At 47.4% G+C, this 21,578-nt stretch overlaps 2 protein-coding genes across 5 annotated transcripts; one reads left to right on the forward strand and one right to left on the reverse strand.

The window, feature by feature from the left end:
- Positions 1 to 360: 360 nt before the first annotated feature.
- Positions 361 to 9,938, forward strand: MASP2 (MBL associated serine protease 2; the record flags this gene model as incomplete). The annotated part of the gene is given in 9 exon segments (XM_080631508.1): positions 361 to 519; positions 1,528 to 1,705; positions 1,936 to 2,067; positions 8,534 to 8,569; positions 8,572 to 8,604; positions 8,607 to 8,728; positions 9,638 to 9,653; positions 9,767 to 9,820; positions 9,823 to 9,938. Coding segments are annotated over 9 exon segments (846 nt in total).
- Positions 9,939 to 12,136: 2,198 nt separating this feature from the next.
- Positions 12,137 to 19,301, reverse strand: TARDBP (TAR DNA binding protein). Of its 4 annotated transcripts, none has more exons than XR_013958175.1 (7): positions 18,977 to 19,301; positions 18,308 to 18,560; positions 17,680 to 17,843; positions 16,634 to 16,774; positions 15,833 to 16,003; positions 14,243 to 15,455; positions 12,137 to 13,516 (listed from the first exon to the last, which is right to left on the reverse strand). XR_013958175.1 is itself a non-coding variant. In XM_080631303.1 (6 exons), exons 2-6 carry the CDS (start codon positions 18,543 to 18,545, stop codon positions 14,925 to 14,927), a joined length of 1,245 nt encoding a protein of 414 aa, XP_080487429.1. In that variant the 5' UTR covers positions 18,546 to 18,560; positions 18,977 to 19,301; the 3' UTR covers positions 13,537 to 14,924. The 4 variants fall into 4 exon arrangements, 1 of the variants encoding a protein (XP_080487429.1); XR_013958176.1 differs by lacking the exon at positions 12,137 to 13,516 and having other exon boundaries at positions 13,537 to 14,312; positions 14,868 to 15,455; XR_013958177.1 differs by lacking the exon at positions 12,137 to 13,516 and having other exon boundaries at positions 13,537 to 14,382; positions 14,868 to 15,455.
- Positions 19,302 to 21,578: the final 2,277 nt, after the last annotated feature.

The following is a 21,578-nucleotide window of genomic DNA, read 5'->3' on the forward strand; positions in this document are numbered from 1 at the left end:
AGCAGCACGATGAGGTGAGTGTAGTCACAGGGACCTCCCCTGCTCCTCTGACCACTTGGCTTTGTGCAGGCCTTGGAAGGCATGAGTGTTTCTCCTCTTGTTTAGCAGCTCCTACAGTATCACTGCACTGATACCTCCTGATTTCTTATTAAATGAGAAGGGTGTTGAACATGAAGGTTTCAGCTAGCACCAAAATACCTGATTGGTACTGAGACTGGCAGCTTGGATATGTGGCTTTTGGTGTATGATGTGGGTTGATGCTTACTCTTTCTCTGTTCATCTCTGTTCCTTTGACACAGGTTGGTTGTCTTGCTAGCTGTGCTTTACAGTGGAGTAAGCAGCAGCATTGTGCTGCAGAAAATGTATGGGAAGATCACATCCCCCAACTTCCCAGATGTCTACCCAAATCACAAGGAGAGAATCTGGAATATTACTGTTCCTAAGGGATATTCTGTCCGCATTTACTTCACCCATTTCAACCTGGAGCTGTCCTACCTGTGTGAATACGATTATGTGAAGGTATGCGTAGGGCAGGGTGATGTGTAGCAAACTAAGTTGTTAAAAATTCTGTATATGTGATTCTGGACACATGCAGGACCAACGTAACTGATGTAAGCACTTGATTCTAGACAGCTAGTAAAGTTTAGGCTCAGCTGATGTATAAATGATGTGTTTATTGAGGCCCATGGGACGAGGAAGTAGAACTGGTTGTCATGTTGAAATGTCTGAAACTTGAGTAGTTTGTGCTCAGAGAATTCTGATGTTCCCCTCTCGTGAAGCAAAAGACTTGAAATCTTGCCCAAAACAACATTTGAGCGTCATTTTGCTGAAGTTACAGTGTGTGTTTTAAATTAACAAGTAGTGCTTTACACAGAGGATAATGGGAGACTGTAAAAGTGGAAGCGATAGTCTAAACAAGATACTGTCAGCTTGTCTAAACGCGCACTTGCCACACTTGCTGTGGTGTGTTTGCTAGCTAATGTGAGAAACAACCTCAGGAAAAGAAGCAAAGATACTTCCTTTGGGAAGTGGTCGAGTGATCAGTGGTGTCCTTGAAAGGTTTGTACTCCATGTCCTGGCATGTGCTCTAGTCCAGGCAGCCCTGTGCTGACTTAAGGCCATGCTACCTCTCTGCTTCTTCTGGCGTTTGCATGGGCCTGATAACACGTTACAGAGGGAGCTGTTGCACAGGAGTATGCAAAACCAGGATCTAATTGTCCCTCAGAGTGTCAAATTAACAACAGGGTTATAAACAAAGCATGGTGCTGATAGCCCAGGCTGCGTCACAGCTTTATATGGGCCTCTGAAAGGGAAAAGGGAGACAAAATTATGGGCTTAAATCACAGAGACTAGGGGAAATCTTCTCTTAACTGTCCCTGGATCTGGACTCACCTCTAGAAGCACCTTTAGAGAGCATCCAAGCCTCCTTCTTCACACCATTAAACACACGCTTTCCAAGCCATGGCAGCATATTGGGAAGAGCAAAGCTCTGTGCTCATCTGGTAGATTTGTCTACCCATTTTGCAGCTGAGCTCTGGTGGGAGGACCTTGGCCACACTGTGTGGAAAGGATAGCACAGACACTGAGGAGGCTCCGGGCAACAAGACCTACAACTCCACTGACAACAACCTCATGGTAGTGTTTCGGTCTGATTACTCCAATGAGAAACCATTCACAGGCTTTGAGGCCTTTTATGCTGCTGAAGGTAAGAGACCAGAGCCTAATGCAGGTGGAAGAGACATGGGTGTGGTGGGGTTAGTGCTTCCCTGGGCTCTCACAGAATGTGGCTGCTGGTGTGAGGTGGGAGAATGCAGCAGATGCAGAAGGGCACAGCAGCCAAAGGCAAACAAGCCAACTTCACAGAACAGTGGCTCAGAGCAAGACACAGTGTGGCTGAAGGGTGCTGTTTGCCTAATTCTGTGCTTCACCCATTAGATATCAATGAGTGCCAAGAGCTGTCTGATGGTGAACCCCTCTGCAATCATCACTGTCACAACTACGTGGGGGGCTACTATTGCAGTTGTCGGATTGGCTACACACTGCATGAAAACAAGAGGACGTGCACAGGTGAGCTCTTGCTAGATCAGGAGATGCTTCCCTACCTACAGCATCCACTTACATCCACTCCTGACTCAGACCCACTGATGCATCGAGATGAAAGCTGTGGGGTTTTGTTGTTGTTTTTGGTATTCCTTATGCACCTGGTGTGAGGGATTAGTCAGGGCTGTGAGCAGAGGCCTTGGTTTGCAGAGTGGCTGTGGGCTAATTGCTGCTGATAGGGACAGCAGTAATGTGTCGCCTGGCAGTTGATTCTGGTTGCTTCATAGGCAGCATCCACCTGTGTTCAGCTTTAGACAGATAAAATGCAGAAGCGAGAAACTTGTCCTATGCTTCCTGCCACTTCCAATCTATGGCTGCCAGTGCAGCCAGCTTTGCAAAACTGAGTGTATCTTGCTCCCTGAGTACTGACATACTGAGTATTCTGGACCTGGGTTGGTGGCTGTGTTGGAAAAACTAACAATGAAGTTGTGAAGTCTAATGAAGAAGTAGGTTGCTTATTGTCCCTAGAAGGACACAGGCTAAGAAGCAGCACAGTCCACAGATCACTGACACCAGTGATCCACTCATTAAATGGAAGGCAAGGCCAGGCACAGATCTCTTGTTCGGAAGAGTACACAGTGTAAGGTTTGCCTGGCTGACTCCTGACTGGCTCTGCTGCTCAGGCCACAGGCAGAGAAAGCACATGTGTGGTCAGGCACTGAAGTGACGCCTGGAGCAATGCAGTGATCAGCACCTCAACATTCACTTTGCTGTGAAATGGGGCCTACGCTGGTGTCAGATTCATCCTTTGTGGGTGCAGCTTTGCTCACCTGGAGCTGAATCCTGGCTGGAAAGAACCAGCACACATACTGGTCACTAAATATTGGCATAGATGGGAAGATACTTTCTTTGAGCTCTCCAGTGTTGAAATCCAGAATTAGATCTAATTTCCAGTGCTTAAGGCTGCCTGGGCATTTACCTTCCCAACTATTTCAAGCTTGTTTCAGACGCGGTTGCCCAGGTCTGATTCAAGATTTAAACTCCTCATATCTCCAGTGTATTGGAACAGACATATTCATTCAACCTCCCCTTCCTAAAGTGGTGGCTTTTAGCACAAGTGTATGGATTTACTTCTGCTGTAAAGGTCTTAATGTGAAGGTGCAAAACAAAGAGCTGCGAACTAGCAGGCTGGAGCTTTGTGTTGCCCATTCATGTGTGCACACTTAGGCACCATCCTTGCACGCTAGCAGAGGAAGCTTAGCAGCAGTATCCTGATGGGTGGAAATGTACACACTGGGCGTTACTGTGGTGCAGCTGATGTGCCAGAACCTGTTCACATTGCAGAGGTCTTTAGGTACAAGCCGCTGGGCTGCAAAGCAAAGGTCTCTGTGGATTGCTTTCATGAGGGCAAAAGCTGCCCCTTTGATTGTTGGGCTCCTGTCTGAGCAGGCTGATATTGACAGGCTCTTTCTTTCTCCTTTATTTTCCAGCATGAGATAATTAAAGCTTCTCCTCGCTTAGGCAGAGATGGAGACAGATGTGCTGGGAAGAGCTGGTTTGCCCTCCCTCCTGACCTGCCTGTTGCAGTCTGCTCAAGGGCTGCAGGCTTCTCTTGCTCGGTGACTTGTGTATCTTGGTTCCTTGCCTTTCAGACCTGCCTCCTGCAGACAATAAAGAGGCTGTTCCTTGTTGAAAGCTGATGGCAGCCTCTGGGACATTCATTTTCTTGCATTTCCCATGTGTCACTAGGGAAAAAACAAAGGTAGATAAGGCAGAAACTGATAAGAGAGAAGCCATTGTGAAAGTCTCTGGAGCATCACAGCTACCTGAAAACTCTTGAATTTCTTGTCCAGCTCTTGTTGCTTGACCTTCCATAGTTTTTAAACTATAACAAGGCCAGAACTGTACACATGTTCCTTTTAGATTTGCTGTTGTGTGCACACAGACTTGGAAATTGAAACTATTTCTATTCAGAGCCCATTCATTCTCTGGAAAGGTTTGAATTTGAGGTTTGTTTTGATCCAAATATTACGACTTTGGCTGTATCTCCTATTGAGAACCTGAAATGTGTTCTGGTTAGCAAAGCCTCGGAGTTCCAGGCGTTTGGTAAAGTAATATGAATGTCACCAGAGCTTAGGTGTTTTGCCTTCATTCAAGGCAGCAGTGCTCTCCACACAACAGGTGCAACACAAGGAATGTTCTTCTTCAGCAGGCTTGTGGCATTCATGGATATGTCTCAGTCCCTCACAGTGCCTCTCACTGCGCCACATTAATACCCATTTGTTGTCCGTTTAGACTGTACTCTTTTCGGGCAGGGACTGTCTTCTTAAACATGTTGGAGTAATGCTGTGCTCTGTATTTGTCAGTGACTAAAGCTCCCCAGCTCCGTGGAGGAAATAAGAGGTGAACAAGCCAGAGCTGAGCAGCTGTAGGTGAACTGCTGAAGATAAACCAAGCCTTTGTTTAAAAAGCTTCAGGGATGAAGGTGCATCTGCCCAGCAGCATTTCCTCACTTCTGCAGTTTAGCAGGTGTTGCTTTGAATTGTAATTTATGAGGCTCAATTTCTCCAACCCCATCTCCTCTTTAGTCCTAAAGATGGCAGGAACCGTTTCCCAGGGGAACACAGAAGGGGATGGAGATGGAGTCTTTTAGATGAGATACTTGACTCATTGCAGGTCACTGCATTTGCAGACTTACATTGTTACCTTGAGCTTGATACCTGCTTTGAGCACACATTAGCAACGTGAAAGGTAACATCACTGCCTTGGCTTACTTGGAAGGTGCTCAGTGAGGGTTGTAGAGAACTGGTTTAGGGAAGCATGGCAGTGCAGGCAGTTACCAGGGCTTACTTGTGCTGCTTTTAATCTTGTTCAGGAGCTTCTTCATGGTCAGAAGAATTGTGATCAAAGCAGCTTGAAAACTTGTCATGGCTGGGTGGTACAATTTATGACCCACCTTGCACTGGAGACCTGGGCCGCTGGCAATGGGCTTGCAGGTTTGGAGGGGTCATTTTTCAGAGGTCGAGCCTCTGGCAAACAGCTCACTGTGATTTTAATAAAAATATGACCTGAGCATAACTGAGCACTCTCTGGGCAGCTCTGAAGCTTGGACTGAGCAGTCAAGGGACAGCATCTCTGCTGGCAGATGTTAAAACCCCATTTGATCCTTTTTGTGCTGGCTGGTTTATGACTTTCTTACTTGCAGGCTTATGGGAAAAAATACTGCCCTGACAAAGGGAACTCTCAGTGGCCACATCCAGGTTACTGGGAGAAAAGGGAGATCCAGTCTAAGCTTTTCATCCTGAAGCTGCAAATTCCCTTGGACTAGCAGAGTGTCTTCTGTTGGGTCAGCCGTTTTTGGCTACTTGTGTGAGCACAAGTCAGGAGAGTTTATTGGGGATGACTCATATCTTTCAAGCTGTGTTATGAAAATCTCAGCTCAAAATTAGGAATGAACATGTGATGAGGAGCTATTGGGCTCTGTCTTTCTTCTTTAGCCCTTCAAAACAATGTGAAGGCCAGTTTTCTGAATGAGTAGAGTACTAATGGGGCCCTGTTTGTATTTGAATAGCAGCCTATGGGGATCTCAGCTCTGTGCAGTTCTGGCATATGCATTGTTAGAATGGATCTGGGCTAAGGATCTCTCAAGTCCAATTTCCTGTCTTTGATGCTGGCCAGCATCTTATGCTTCAGTGGATGATACAGTTCAGTAAGTGATTTTAAAAGTATAGCCAGAGAGCAGCATAGTCCTGTGCAATAGGAACTCTGCTGTCTGTGTGCTGCTTAGCTTAAGCTGGATTTATGGCACTAGGGTATAAAAGTTTGCCTTAAATTCTGTGTGGTAGCACATTGCACAGATCAGTTACGTGCTATTTCTTAATCCTGGTTTTGTATCCGATTTGTAGGTTTCAGCCTTTAATTTCATCATGTGTCCCTTTGCCCTTTTGTTACCAGAGAAAGCAAATAGCCTTCAGAAACCATAGTGATTGGTTATATGCAGTGTTCTTCTGTCTCTGCATGCATATATGTGTGTGTGCATGTATGTGTGTGTTAGCACACAGAGGTCTTTTCTCCACTATTTCTCTCACATGTTTTTATGCTGAGATTTAGTCTAAAACCAGTCCTTTAAACATACTTCAAGGAAAAAATATAACATCATCATAGTAAGTAGAAGCCAAGGTGTCGCTGCCGTCTAACTATGGGGTTCTTATGAGGAAGAATTTAACCTCGCTGACCTGAGTGTTCTTTCTTTCCCATGCTCAGGAAAAAATGGTTTTGTGGGTAGTGGGAGAGGATTCTGATGCGGAACTAGCAGAAGATGTGGAATTCTGACTTCCTAATGATTTCAGCAGGGAGTTAGGGGTGTAAAGATAGTACTCATTATATCCTGGCTTGTATTCTTAGGGTAAGGCTTCCCACTGAGCCTTTTTTTCACACCCAAGGATTTCACAGTTTCTTTCCTATCTTTTCCTATAATTGCCTCCATACTGCTCCTGTAGGGGCTGTGGAGCTGGGACAGATATTAGCAGCATTAGGAAATTTCAGCTTTTAAGCGAGGGAGCTATTTTGCACTTCCATGGCACTGCTAAAGCTGCATGTCTGTATGGGTTTGGGGTGTTCCTTAGCGATGGACAGAAGCATTGTAGTGGAACCTTAGCCTGGGCAGAGGCAGTGAGGTCTGTGTCACTGGGAGAAATTAAAGCAGCACCTGCAGCAGCTCAGGAGAGTGTGCTGGAAAATATGCTTCCTTCTTAACACAGCCGTCAAATGCTGCTGTAGTTTGGGGCACAATCAGTAGAATTACAGAAATGTGCTCGTAGCTGGGGAGAATGCGGTAATAACAGTTATGGAAAGAACCCACTTGCTGATAATGCTCTACAAGTACAGCATGGAAGGAGATTTTCTTCCCATTGTAGCTCTGCTGATTTCTGCTGGTGCAGAGCAATGCTGTTAGGGTAGTCAGAGGCAGCCAGAAGCTCCAGGTGAATTCGTCAAGCTTCTTTGGACCGAGAGAGGTGTTGCAAACAGGGTTTAGAAATGAGGAGAGTTCTGGGTTTTAACAGAATAGGCATTTCTAGGTGTTTTTAGTAACACTTTTACCCTGTGTGTTTGTCAGCTGTGTGTAAAGGCCTCAGAGAATGCATTCAGAGTGGAACACACGGAGGTGCTCAGTCACTGTGGTGATGGGTGGGTTTGTGTCAATAAGAGCAGCTGCTCACAACTTTCTGGGAAGATGGACAGAAACATTGTTCTGAAATTACAGCCTGTGCTAAAAGAAACCTTTGGTATCACAGAGCATCACTGTTGTGTTGTGGTACTGGTGGTGTGCTAAGAGCCACGCAAACCTGAAGCACAAATATTATCCTTTCACCCGTTCCTCCCCAGCCTGCTTTCCTTTCCAAGTACGTGCTTGTATCCAGATACTTCCTGTAGCAGGAAGCAGGGCTGTTGCATGGGTATAGGGTAGAAGCGAGTTTCATTCTCTGAGGTTGAAGTCTTGGCTAATGAAATCCGTGGTCAGTTAAGGGACAGTGATGTTCATTTTCTCATTCTCAGCTTGGTCCCTTTCCACTGAAATGGCAACGTGAGACTGTATGGTCTACTTTAGGTGATAATCTATAATTAATGACTGGATAATGGCATTTTTGTTTGTAATGGTGTGTTTGAGGCTACAATTCAAAGTCAACCAATTTCCCTCTTACAATTAATTCAATGTTAGAGAGGTACAAAACTACGAGGGTGTTACCAGCCAGTGCAGCATTCCTCATCAGTTAAAGGATTGCTCCTACAGCTTTTGCAGCACATCATAAAGCCTTTGTTCCCAGCTGATCAAAGCACCACTTCACAGTGATCAGATGCTGTCAACAAGCAGAGATCCTCGGGGCACTTGTGGCTGTTCCTTCTTGCTTCTCTTCAGCAGGGAGCATGTGTGGCTCCAATTGTGTCGGCAAGAGGCACAGCTGGTTTTGCTCAGAGAATACAATTACAGTCTAAATGTCTGGCAACGAAGGCATTAAAAAGAAAGAGCTGCATTCAGAGGCTCCTGGAATTGAGGAGCTGATAGCTGTCCCACCACTCTGCACTCTGATACAGCAGACAGGCTGCAAATGGAACACCTCGGAGTGTTCCTGATGAGCTTCCAGCTATCACACTTCTTTCTGACCTCCAGCCCTGGGGCTGTGCTAAGTGGTGCTTTCCCGGTGTCCTTCTCTGCACCACTCCTGAGGCAGGAGTGCTGGATGCTGCTGCCCTGCTCCTACCACCACAGAAGGAGACACAGAGGAGGCAGTTTGCTCAGCAGTAACAAATGTGCCCTGGTGAAATGTGTGAGAGGAACTTCCTTTCATAGGTAGGTAAATACATAGCTCTGAAAGCTTCTTGAAAGGGTGGACTAGTGTAGAAAAAGACCCACTACCTTTACCCAGCGCAGTTGAGCTGAGTTCGTCGTTCTGATCGTCATTTTCTGTTGCTTTGGGTTTATTTCCCCTCCCAGCCCACTGCCAGAGTCAGTTTTTTACTGAAAGAACTGGAAAATCACCAGCTCCAACTATCCAACACCTTATCCCTGCTCGGCTCTTGCAGCTACAATGTCTGGGTAGAGGACGGCTTCCTGATCACAGTGGGGTTCATGGAGACCTTTAATGTGGAGACACACCCAGGAGTGTTGTGCTCCTGTGATGTCCTTAAGGTAAGGTGAGGTTTATTGCATTGCATCACAGCTTCTGTGAGACAGGCACAGTTCTTTCACTGCTTCTTCTTCAGCCTGGGTTTCACCACGTTAATTTACAGCTTCATCTCCCTCTATCTCTCCTCAGTCATTATTTCTCCTCCTCCCTTCAGTTTTGTTGGGGTTTTTCCCTTTCTTTCAACACTTTCCACTTCTGGGAAATTCACCACAACCAAACCCAGGCACACATGGGTGGGATGGCTTGATAATTTCATCACAACTTGTGCCTGTAGCACAGATCAGTGATGCCAGGGGAATCATTTTGCATTCAGTTTGCTTGTCTATAACATGGACCCGGTGACTGCTTCCCAGGAATTCTATAGCAGTTAGGATGCTTGGAGAAAAGCCCTGCTATGAGTGACCACAGTGAGGAACTCTAACCATCTGCCTGGTCTTTTAAACCGTGCAAAAAAGGACCTTTCTAACTGGTAATCTCAGGAGCACACACTGGATAGAAACTGAAGTACAGGCAACAGGTTGGAAGGAGACCTATGCTTAGTTCTCAAGTCCGGACTGTTCCCAGAACTTCATTCGGGAAAGGCCTGAATAGCCACCAAATAGTGGTGCTTGAAAAAGGTGGTTTCATACTTAGTTTTCAGGCTGTTCCTGTTAAACAATGTAGCTACTGGGTAGCTCACTTCTGCGGGGAACTTTTAAGAGAATCCAGAATTCCAGCTGATCCTACAGTTGAGCTCAGGTCCGGGCATACAATTTTACTTTAAGGAACAGTTTTCCCAGTGTGTCAAGAGTGACAAGGTATGTGTTGAGGCACCAGAGAGTCTGGCCCCATATAGGTCACTGCTCACCTTCAGTGCAAGAGCATCCCAGTCAGGCAGTCACAGTTCTTCCTTTCACCCTCGGTAAATGCAGATCTGTGGCCGTGCAAGTGAGGTGGTGTAGAGAAAGTGCAAAGAAAGGGTGGGTTCTCCCTCAGGAGCCTTTAGCAGTAAGGCACGGATTAGCTCCTAAGGGGAGTGTTGTGTTTTCTGATCCTTGCAGCTTTGCCGTGTCCCAGTCCTGAAGCACCACCCCATGGTCACACAGCACCGGTGCAGTGCGGTACCTTCTGGGTGACAGCTCTGCTCTCTCCTGTGGCATCGGATACGTGCTGCTTGAAGTAGGGGACCCATGGCGCTGCCAGCCCCATGGAACCGAATTCCTCAAGGACTAAACACGTAGGTGCCTTTTCTCATTAGCAGTTTGTGGTGTTCACATACTGTAATTACGAGGTGTATTCAGAACACTGCATTTGCTCACAGTCATCCTTTCTTTGAAGAATCCCGTTCCTGTGAGTGCCCGTGTGTGTGTCTGCCCCTACTGATGCTCTTTGAGCACTGCTGCTTAGAGATTTGCTTGTAATTATCCCAGAAGAAAGGAATGATTTTACAAAAGATTTCACAAGATCAGTGTAGTGAGAAATTTTAATGTTCTTTCATTTGTTACTGCATCTCTCCGGGGAAGTTAAAACTGGAATACTGAATTGCTCCTACTGAATGCCGCAGTTTAGGCTTGTTTCTTAGCAATATCCTGCTTCCCAGCAGGCAGTTTTGGAAGATACTCCAGTCCATGTATGCTTATGGCATAATTTGAGGATCACAGTTAGGTGATTGTGTTTTAAGGTGGCACAGGCTTATCTCAGTGATTATTTTATACCCAGTCTGATTTGGTAGTTGCACACATTCACTGTGACCAGTCTCTGTCCCTCCCACCTCCCGGCTGCCCTGTGTCCAGCTCTGAGGCAACAACACAAGAGGGACTTGGAGCTGCTGGAGTGAGTCCAGAGGAGGCTCCAAGGGCTGGAGCAGCTCTGCTCTGAAGCCAGGCTGAGAGAGCTGGGCTGGGTCAGCCTGGAGAAGAGAAGGCTCCTGAAGGGGAGACCTCAGAGCAGCTCCAGTGCCTAAAGGGGCTGCAGGAAACCTGGAGAGGGGCTTGGGACAAGGGCCTGTAGGGACAGGACAAGGGGAATGGCTTTAACCTGCCCGAGGGGAGACTGAGATGAGCTCTTAGGCAGAAGCTCTTCCCTGGGAGGGTGCTGAGGCGCTGGCCCAGGGTGCCCAGAGAAGCTGTGGCTGCCCCATCCCTGGCAGTGTTCAAGGCCAGGTTGGACACAGGGGCTTGGAGCAAGCTTCTCTAGTGGAAGGGGTCCATGCCCATGGCAGGGGTTGGAGCTGGATGAGCTTTAAGGCCCCTTCAACCCAAACCAGGTTGTGATTCTATGATATGTAGAAACCCAGGACGACTGATGTAAAGGTTAGTGTTCAACACAAGCAGCAGGAAAGCTGGGTGCGTACGGACAGGCTGTCTTCCCTGCTGTCCTTGGAACACACTGACCAGCACTGGATGCTGTCTTTGCTGGTGACAAGGCAGGTGTAAGTGGTGGAACTGGTGCCCATGAATGCAACTTTAGCCTCCGTGTTCCAGAGAGGGTCACTGTCCTTTGTGTTCTCAACCAGCAACATTCGGGTACATGTGATGATGGTATAGGAATGATTTACCTTTTCCCACCCTGAAAGCAGTGCTGCGCAGCAGTGCATTTGAAGATGTTTTAAGTCAATAAAACCCTAGTTTTTGTTTTCCCTTTACGAATGCACAAATCGGTGTGTGACTGATGGTGGTTTTCTGTGGTTAATTAATTCCATTTAATGTGGAATTAATTTGATCTTTTGTTTCTAGTTGTGCTTCATGGAGAATTAAAGTGTTGTGAAATCTTCGGGAACAGAATGTCAAAGGAAGCCTGCTGGAACAAACCATGGCACAGTGCAGCAGTAAGTCAGTGCTATCTGTGAATTTTAAATGACAGGTGTATTTATATTGAAAACATACAAGTTGTTTAAAACAAAGTATTATATTTAAAACAAAGTATTTAAAACATACAAGAAATGTTTTCTTCTTGCTTTGTGACTATTCCAGTTCTTGTCCAAATGCTTTTTATATTTGTAAGGTGGAGGATGTTGCGGTTTCTGCCATTCTAAAAGCACTGATGCTTATTAACAAATCTTAGAGAAGAAAGTGTAGTAGTGTCCTTGGAAATAGTGTTTGATCCCTCAACAGCTTTATGGAACTAGCAAAAGCAGCAGCATCACAGGAGAAAAACATAGTTCCTGTACTCTGAGGGCAGTGGCACAACTGATCTTGTATTCGTTGTGTGTGCTGGTTTCCTGTGTACACCCTCACTGGCAACAGATTCTCAGAACTAATGCTATAAAAACCTGTTTTGACTATGTTATATATCCCCCTCCCATGTACATAAACTTCCTCTTGCCTGCATCTCACATTTCACTGGTATTTCAGTTCCTAAAATAATATAGCTGAAGATGAAATACCTTTAAAAACCAAACAAGACTCCAAACACTTTGTTACATTTTCAACAGTAGTTTATTTACTCACTTACAGACACTATAGCGGATGCAAAGCAAGTAGAAAACATGACCAGAACTTGAAAATGATTCCAGAATTGTCAGGGATTTTGGCTGAGGGTGAAGAATGCTAAAATTATCAGCAAAGACTACTCAGTGCTGCCCAGCAGCCTGACAAAAGCTACCCCTGGCCAATGGAAACAAAATGAAAGCCATGCTACTTACAACTTACCATGAAGTTCCTTGCAGGGGGTCACACTTAGGCTTTGGAGGTCCAAGAATACCATTTTTAAGTGTTACTCAGCAGAAGTAGCTGGTAATAGTGCAAGTGCTAAAATGCAAAATTCACAGATGGGACAGAGTTTGCAGATTATTCTGGCTTAGGTGCAGGAAAAAATATAACTAAGACACTCTTTGCAGTGGGGTCTGAACAACAGAAACGTGGGATTAACGTTCAGCCTGAGCGTTCAGAACCCCTTTAACCCCAGAGATGGCCACAGAGACCCAGCTGATTGTTCAATACTGCAAATAGGAAACTACCACTAGTGCAGGTTGTCCACTATTTAGATGTTCTTCCATTCACACGCAGTAATGAAGGTAGAACTCACAAAGTTCTAGTTTACAAGCTGTGTACATCCATATTCAGAATGTTTACAGCTACAGCATAGTAGTATGATGTATAAACACTATGGATTGAGCTTCCATGGGTTTCAAGCACAAGTAGATTAAACAATCCCTCAAGCTCTTAGGGCCAGTGGAAATCATCTTCCACCAGTTACTGTTCAAACATCCTGCTCTTTGTTAAGAAGCTGCCTCTTGATGCTTCTATGCCTGCAATAAACTTAGTTTTTCAGACTAAGACTTCTGTAAAAGGCTGTGTACATTTACCAATGCGTTCTCTGGCTGGAAAGGCTTTCCTGACTAGACTTAAAGATGAAGATACAGCTGTCCTCCGGGCTGGAAGTGTTGCAGGACCCCCGAGTGGACAACTGGTCTGAGAACAAGTTAAGTTAAAAACGTGCATCCCCCAAGGAGATGCTGTGGCCAGAAAAACAGTGTTTGTTTCCCCCAACCCACTGCTGCTGAGGAACTCAACTCCTAAAGAATGGCACAGATGCAATGTGGAGGGAACTGCTTACCATTCTACGTGCGGGCACCCAAACGTGGGGGAACTGGATTTTAGATCTATAGGTATCACTGACCAGTGCAAAAATGCAGTGGATTAAAGGTGGGTGTCAGGTACCGATAGGTGATGAGCGGTGGCTCCGTTTGCCTTGTCAGCTTTTAGAGCATGCTTATCTGAAACAAACTGCATAACTGCACCAAAGCTTTACAGCACTTCATCGCAAAAGGGTAAAATTAATTAACTGCTATGAATTCTTTGCATTCAGGGCTGCAAAACAAAGACACATATTACTTAAACCAGTTTTATTTAAGAATTTCCTACAGTGACAAATCTTATAAAAAGCATCCAAACACAAAACTGCAGCAAACGGCATTCTTATGGGTATCTTACAGACAGTGGGACTACCACCCTGCAGAGGCACACTGAGCTCACCAGTGATCTCTGCTCCAAGAGCTACTGCAAAAGCACACCACAAGCTCAATGTTCTCAGCACAAACCCCATCGTCTTCAAGTCACATTACCACACTTACAGATCATTAACAGAAAAAAAACCACACACCATACAGCATTCACAGCAGTTGACATAAGGGAAAAAAAATACAGATATTCATTTCACAGAACACATTCAACTAGTTGATTAACTAGGTATAGAACCCACTTAAGAGTCTTCCACATGTGGATGTCCTTTGAATGCAAGAAACACTCGTACTTTATTTGCTATCATTGCTCTCCGCACACTCTCTCACCAAAGCCACAGGATGGAGAGACATCTCGCAAGGAAAATAAAACCCCCCAATGCACCACCAGGTCTCTGCATGCGCTCTCTCCTGTACCTCGCACATACCAGCCCTCTCATGCCTCGGCACCACCACCAATCCCACACAAGGTTTCAAAAGTTCAGACAGCCTTCTGGTTCCATCTCACAGCCTTGCGTTCACAGCGTTGATACGACTCCATGAAATAAAGAGTAGCGGATAAAAATGGAACACCCACCGTCTAAGACGCAGCATGTGCGGTGTGATGAAGTATTCTTGGATGAGAAAGCATGTAGACAGAAGTATTCCTAAGGCAGAATATTTACAGCACTGCTTTCAATGAAGTGCTTCTTCCATACACATTTGAAATGAGATGAACTGCGGAGATTAAATGAAGCCTTCATATCGTACTTTAGTATGGAGGGGAGACAGCGTTAAAAAGAAACACAACACAAAAACGACACTGTGTTCTCCAGCTGGGGCACCTGGAGAGGCTTATGGTGGGATCAAATTAAAAACAAGAGGGGGAGAGGATGCTGTTTCTGACCAATGGTTTCCATTTTGGACATGCAAAGAATTCAGCTAGCCAGGAAACAAGGGATAATAAAGTATTACAGGAGAAACCTGTCCTATCAGTTGTAGTGTTAGTTCACCTAGCGGGCAAACAGCCGTCCACTTCCAAACATTCAGTATCCCAACAAGATAGGTAACAAAACTTATAAAATTCCTTTTACATTTCTTTTTTTTTTCTTTAATTCTTTTTTTTTAAAAAAGAAAAATGTCAAAAATACTGCTGCATATCCTGCACACTGAGCAACCGGAGCTGGAAAACTCTGTATATAGGTAATTTACAGTATACTTACCAGGAGTTAGAAAAATTTGATTTCCCACCATAGAGTCAGTCTCAGAGCCCACTGCGTCTACATCCCCCAGCCTGACGACTTGGAATCCATGCTTGAACCAAAGCCTCCGTTGAACCCACTGCTGGAGCCCGCGTTGGAGGCTGACCCCCAGCCTATGGCTGCCCCCGAGTTGGAGCCCCCATACGAGTTGTTTCCTGAACTAAAGCCCTGGTTCTGCTCCCGCTGCATGTTGCCCTGAGGCTGATTGTTCCCCGAGGGCCCTGACTGGTTCTGCTGACTAGCCAGCATGCCCATCATGCCCCAGCTGCTCTGCAGGGCTGCCTGCGCTGCTGCCATCATGGCAGGGTTGATGCTAAAGGCTCCAAAGTTCATACCCCCACCCATGTTACTGCCCTGGTTGTTACCCAGGCCTCCCCCGCCTCCTCTGCTGTTGCCAAACCCCCCTTGATTCCCAAAGCCCCCTGGATTACCACCAAATCTTCCACCTCTCTCTAACTGTCTATTGCTATTGTGCTTAGGTTCAGCATTGGATATATGTACGCTGATTCCTTTAATGATCAAGTCCTCTCCACAAAGAGACTGGGCAACCTATAAGAAATAAGGGATTGATTAAATGTATGTTAGACTTCTCTTTTTTAAACGTCAGTAGTACAAGACAAAAAAAGCCCATATGCTCTGAGCAGGTTTTTAACCTGCAAAGGAAGCATATGCATATACTTAATCCAGCTTGAAGTGCTTTATCTTCACATTCACTGCTACGCTAACTTGCAGTATAAAACCCCATCTGTACAACAGCATCTGAAGAGTGTAACCTCAGACAATTCCATAAATCAGATCGAGCTAATACCACTGGAATTCTCAAGACAGTGGACAAGTAAACGTTCCATGTGTAATTCCCAAACTAACTCTTTATCAAGCTACTGACACGTAGGCTGTCTATGAAGTTAAAATATTTTAAGCCATACCTGATCATCTGCAAATGTAACAAAAGCAAAAGCTCGGAAGGGTTTAGGAATGAAGACATCTACCACTTCTCCATACTGGGCAAAAAACTGTCGGAGTTCATCTGCTGTCATGTCCTCAGTGCAGCGCCCAACAAACACCTTCCTGCTGCGCAAAGGTTCGTCAGGACTTTGCTGGAGAGAAGCGAAGAAGGGGGGAAAGATCACAACTACCCTTGAGAAATGAGTGACGCTCAGATAAAGGCCCCTGCTCTGAGGACTGCAGATCAGGAAAGGCTGAGACTGTAAGAAACAGTTCTGTCCAGAGTACACCTCCACTGTGGCACAAGTGAAAAGTGACAAGAGAATGAAGATGGGAGCAATCCATCAGAACAGAGATGAGGCCACTGGCAGAAGGATGCTTTTTTGGGTAATAACTGCACGTATTCACACAGGAAATAAACAGAAGCTTCAGGCTCAGTTTTGAATTCAGAAACTTGTTCTACTCTTCCCTAGGTTAGTTATTCCATCTGCTTTACCCTCCATTTACTCGCACAGCAACATGTTAAGCAGGAACTGCTGGACATTAAACCACATTATTTTCAGATTTCCATCTGTATTCAATTCCCCCACCTAACTACCACCTATTTTCACTCCCTTCTCCTCCACCCCTCCCCATTTTCCCTCCTTGCTCCCTATTGTCCAGTCCATTCAGACTGAAAAGCCACATCCATTGATCTGCTCATCTGCTCACCCAGCACAGCTGCCAGCGAAGTGCCCTTCAAGTGCTTGGTGAAAATACATCAACAATAAAAACCAAGGTACCTTGGAATTCGGAAGTTTACAGTCACACCATCTCCCGTCTATCATGTGCCGCTGAGACATGACTTTCACCTGGGTTTCATAATCCGTGAAGCGAACAAAACCAAACCCTTTGGAATGGCCAGTTTTAATGTCCTTCTTAACCTAAGGGAAATAAGCAGACTTTTAGTTTCCCTCACTGTATATGCCTACCTTTTCTTACAGAAGTTACTGTAATGTTACACAGTCAAAGCAGGGGCCTGAGACACCTAGGAATTAAAGTTACAAGCTTGCCTTGAGCCCAGGCACAACTGAACATGGGATGGAAGTAATGTGCACTTTTGTGATGGCACGGCCAGACCAGCTGTATGAGCAGAGCAACCCCAAAGGGGCAAATGCGTGTAGTGTGTAACTACAGGTGTAGTGTGCAAGTAAAGAGAGATAAAGAACAAGGCAAGTGTATCAGGTTGTTGAGATCTCCATCCTCCAACTCCTGCTGTCAAAGAGCCCTCAAGCCTCAGCAGCTGCGGCCATAAGGTCCTGGGCAGCACCAGGTCTGTGGCACCACACATGTGGAGCTGCCATGGGCCATGTGTGCTGCAGGTTAACAGTTGGCTGGCAGGCAGCAACAAGCCAGGAGAACCACTGGTATGAAGTGTGCTGTTACTGAATGGATTTGATAAAGTCCTGTTTGAGAGTTTATCAGGCTTGTGAACACTCCTATCACAGCAACTCCAATTCCTCAGCACACACATACATATAAACACACATATATAAACAGACACATATTCAGCTACAACAGTTAATAGCAGTAATATACTTTAAAAAGCTCTTGAAACACTGTACCCATTAAGCTGATCTGTGTGAATTACCACTCCCAAGTATTCCTGGCCATCTGTACCTACACAAGTCTACAGTTGGAAAGCTCACAGAACAAAACGCAACCTCGGAAGAGACTCAGCTTCAGGTCTTCTCTGAGTTTACACGGCTCTGTCTCTTTCTACTGGCTTTGTCAGAAGAGCGATTTCCACCTAATGTCCCTCCTTACACGAGCTGCAAAAGGGCATTACCTGCACCATCAGCACTTCGCCAAATGTACTGAAATATTCCTTTAGGTCTTGTTCAGTGGTTTTCCAGGGAAGACCCAAGACTATTAAATCCGACGTCTTCTGCACCGCTCGTTTCACTTTCACGGCTGACGATGCATCTGTTTCATCCATTTTTCTTTTATTATCTGAACATAAAGAAGTACATCAGACATCACCCTCCGCTCTGGAGATGGCTTCTGATTATCAACCACACGGCATACAGTCAGAGACTAGAAAGCCACGTGCCAGCCTCTTTTCCTGAGCATTTTTAAATGGTACCTCTAACTAAACCACGGCTCGAGAAGCATCTGTTAAGTACACAGAGATCCTTTTACTCCACAGTCTCTGAAAGTCTGTTTTAGGCTGTGAACCTCCCAAGGATAATACAAGGCAGTCATTAAAGTGCTTGTATGGGGAGAGACCTAAACTTCTTACTGAAAGCTCAGTGGGGGCAAATCTACGTTGCAAGGCAAACACATGAATAAAATGGCTCACTTCCCTAAACCAGCGTGCTCAGCAGCAACATCGCTGCCCCGTCCAGCTGGCAGCGACTCCCACGGCCCCCTGGGCTTTAAAAGAGCACAAAAAGGCCGCAGGGCCAAGCACAAACCTTTGGGGTAATTCACAACATAGACCAGGTTGCCCCAGCCGGCCTCGGGCGCGTGCAGGATGCCCTCCACCAGCCGGACCCCCCTCATGCACTGCGACACCGGGTTCCTGTAGCGCAGCCCGCAGGCCCCGGGGAACTGGGCGGTCACTGTGGACAGCAGCACGGTGCCGTCATCCTCCGAGGGGATCTCGATGGGCTCATCGTTCTCGTCCTCCGTCACCCGGATATACTCCGACATCGTGGCTGGACGTTACTGAAGTACAGGAGAGGGGGGAAAAGCGGCGTAAGCGATCACCCTGTGCCCCTTCATTGCGGTTTCATTCTAGCCTGAAGGCAGAGCCTGATCTGTATTTATTACACAGCGGGGCACACCGAAACGCGCTGTTCATCGACGTTACAGCCTCGGGCCCTGCCGGACCGACACGCACACGGACCAGCACCCCGGCCTGTCCCGGAGCCTGCGGAGGGACCGACAGCAACAGCTCCGCGGGGCACAGAGGAACGTCCCAGCGGGGCCACGACCGGTGACGGGCTGAGGTGAACAGCGACCCTCGGCCTGACAGGGCCCGCCCAAGCCTGCGACCTCCGGGCGCGGCCTGGCCGCTCGCACCCAGCACCGCCGGTACCCCAGCCCGAGGGCCCCAGGCGCGCCAACCGCGCCCCGCTCACCAGCCAAGGAAGGAAGCGGCGTGTCCGGGAGACCCTCGCCACCTCCGCCGCGCTCCACCCGCTGCCCGCCGCCGCACAAAATGGCCGCCGCCACCCCCCTCAGAGGCCGGGCTGGGCCGCGGGGCGAACCACTGCGAGTGGCGGGGAGGGGCTGCAGCGGAGCGCGCCCGGCCGTTGGGGAGCGCCGCGGGCCCCCGTCCGGAGACAGCTCTGCCGCGGCCGGCCCGAGCAGCGGGCTGTATCCCCCGGGGCGGGGGGCAGCGGCAGCCGGCGAAGGAACCGCTCACTGCCTTGCTTCCCCCCCCACAGCTGTGGAACTCATGGTGCTGCCCTGCCCGCGCCTGCGCGGGGGCTGCCGGGAAGAGAAGGGGCGGTAGCGGCGGCTCCGGTGCTGTGGGAGGGGCGGGATCCCGTGCACAAATGTGGGGATGGGATGGGGTGGGTGGTGTAAAGACGCTGTCGGCAGTGCCGTGCGCTGTAAGGACCCGCGTTCCCGGTAGCGGCCGTCGCTCAAGGTAAACGCGGTAGCTCATAGGGACCCCAGGGCCGTCCAGGTCGCGCTGTAACGGGGACCTGCGGGGAGTTGCCTTGGCAGAGGGCGTCTGTCCTCTTGCGCTTTCCTGGAGCAAGGTAGGGGTAGGGCTGCAGGTAACGGCAGCGTCTGAGCGCCAGCCTGGAAGTGCCCACGTTCAGGGTTATCTGTGTCAGCGCAGGAAGCAAAGTCTCTTGCCCACGGACATGAACGAGCTGAGGCACATCACCACTTGACTTGCATCCTTCCGTGCTTGGTAGGAGGGGTTCATCCGACATGCCTCCATCTGCAGTCTCCTGCAGGCATTCCCTGGGGATCTTGGGAAGAGCTCCATTAACCAGCCTGACTGATGCAGGCGGTCTCATGGCAGCTCAGTCCTCCGTATCGTATTTAGGGTCTTAGTCTGACACACTCCCCTTTTCCTCAACAAGTGGATACTAAACTGATACCTTCATTCATTCTGCCGGATGCTTGAGGGCTGTTGCGCCCCCCCATTCACTGCCCTGCTCTCTGCCCTGCTATGAGACAACTCTGTAGGCTTGCTGGAAGTTAAAGCTAGCCCTGCCCTTTAATACCTAGTGTTTGCTATAACATGGCTTAATCCTTTCTAGACCCAATCTCCCCTTACTTAAGGGAAAGACTTGATACTTATGTCTCATGCAGTATCAGAGACTTTTGAACTCCAAAGCCATTATGGCTGAGGGACACTCATGTTCTGGGGAAGAGCCCATCCTCATCCACTTTCCTGCGGTGCAGCACAGGCAGGGCTGCTGCCGTGCCCAGCTTGCACAGATCTGTGCTCCAAAGAAGCACACAGAGGAGGAAAAAAGCAATGGTGGCAGAAACACGGCATTTTCCACCTGGTCTGGTTCCTTTTATGTCATTAATCATCTGCGTTCAGCTAGATAACCACTCCAGCTTTCTTTACTTTGCAGTGATAATACCATAAAGCTATAAATGAGTAACTGTTGCACGGTTTTAATCAATCATTTTGTAGCTGGATAATTGCCATTCCACATCTCCAAGTTATTTTAGCCTGATCCATCACTAGTAAGCTTATCTGGTCCATCAGTCACAGTCACATCAGTTGTCACACATCTGCAACACAATCGGTTTTCATTACAGGATACATATGAGCAGGAAGCCACACAGGGTTGTCATTAGGAGAGCTGTAAAGTCCTGCCTGCCATCAGCGAAGAGAAGAGCGCACTGCAGAGCTTTCTCTAGCCAGCTCAGCCCTAACCTAACCAGCGCACTGTGCCACACTGTAATAAGGACAGTGATTCTTCTGCCTTCTCTCTCCTTTCTCCTCATCTGTTCCTTTGTGATACTCATCCTGTCCACATGTGGATCCTTTTCCCGGTGCTTGGCCTTCTGTGCACCAATGTCCTAAAAAGTGGTAAAAAAAGATAAGTTTGACTAGTAAGGAAGGGCAGCCCTACTGCTGGGAAAGGCTAACCCAGCCCCTTGCAGTAGGGTCTTCTGCTGAGTATTTAAGACTCCCACTTAAGGTTTCTTCAATTGCAAGAACTGGCTGCCAGCACCACTGAAACCAAGCCCATCTGTGCCCATGTAGCTTTAGACTCAGCCTTATCATTTAATGACCATTCTTCAGCAGAGTTCTGAGAAGACCTGACTAGACACAGGCTCTCGAGATAAGCTAATGCTCCACGTAGGCGTCCTCCTGAAATTCCTACATTTTCTAGTCATCCACGAGCCACATCCCAAATCCAGTTCTGAGGTTGCCAAGTCAGCACTGAGGTAGGCAGCGTTGTTTGAACACGCTGGGAGGACTGAGCAGTAATTGCAGCGTGTCAACATTACCTCCTGCACCGTTCCGAGTCTAAGCTATACTTTAGCAATCGCGCTGTTTGAAGAGGTTGTGGTGGCATTCAGCCAGAGTGACCTCTATCTAACAAAGCATCTGCTGGTAATTTCACTAATGAGCAGAGTAAGCAGCAACCCTGAGCTAGATTTCATGCAGGTAAAAAGCTTGGAGAGCGAGCAATGAGCTTGATGTAGCTTGCTGCCTGTAAAACAGACAGGGAGAGAAGGGTAATTATTCCCAAC

This window comes from Psittacula echo (assembly GCF_963264785.1).
Source record: "Psittacula echo genome assembly, chromosome: 17".
In the NCBI taxonomy this organism is placed as follows: domain Eukaryota; kingdom Metazoa; phylum Chordata; class Aves; order Psittaciformes; family Psittacidae; genus Psittacula; species Psittacula echo.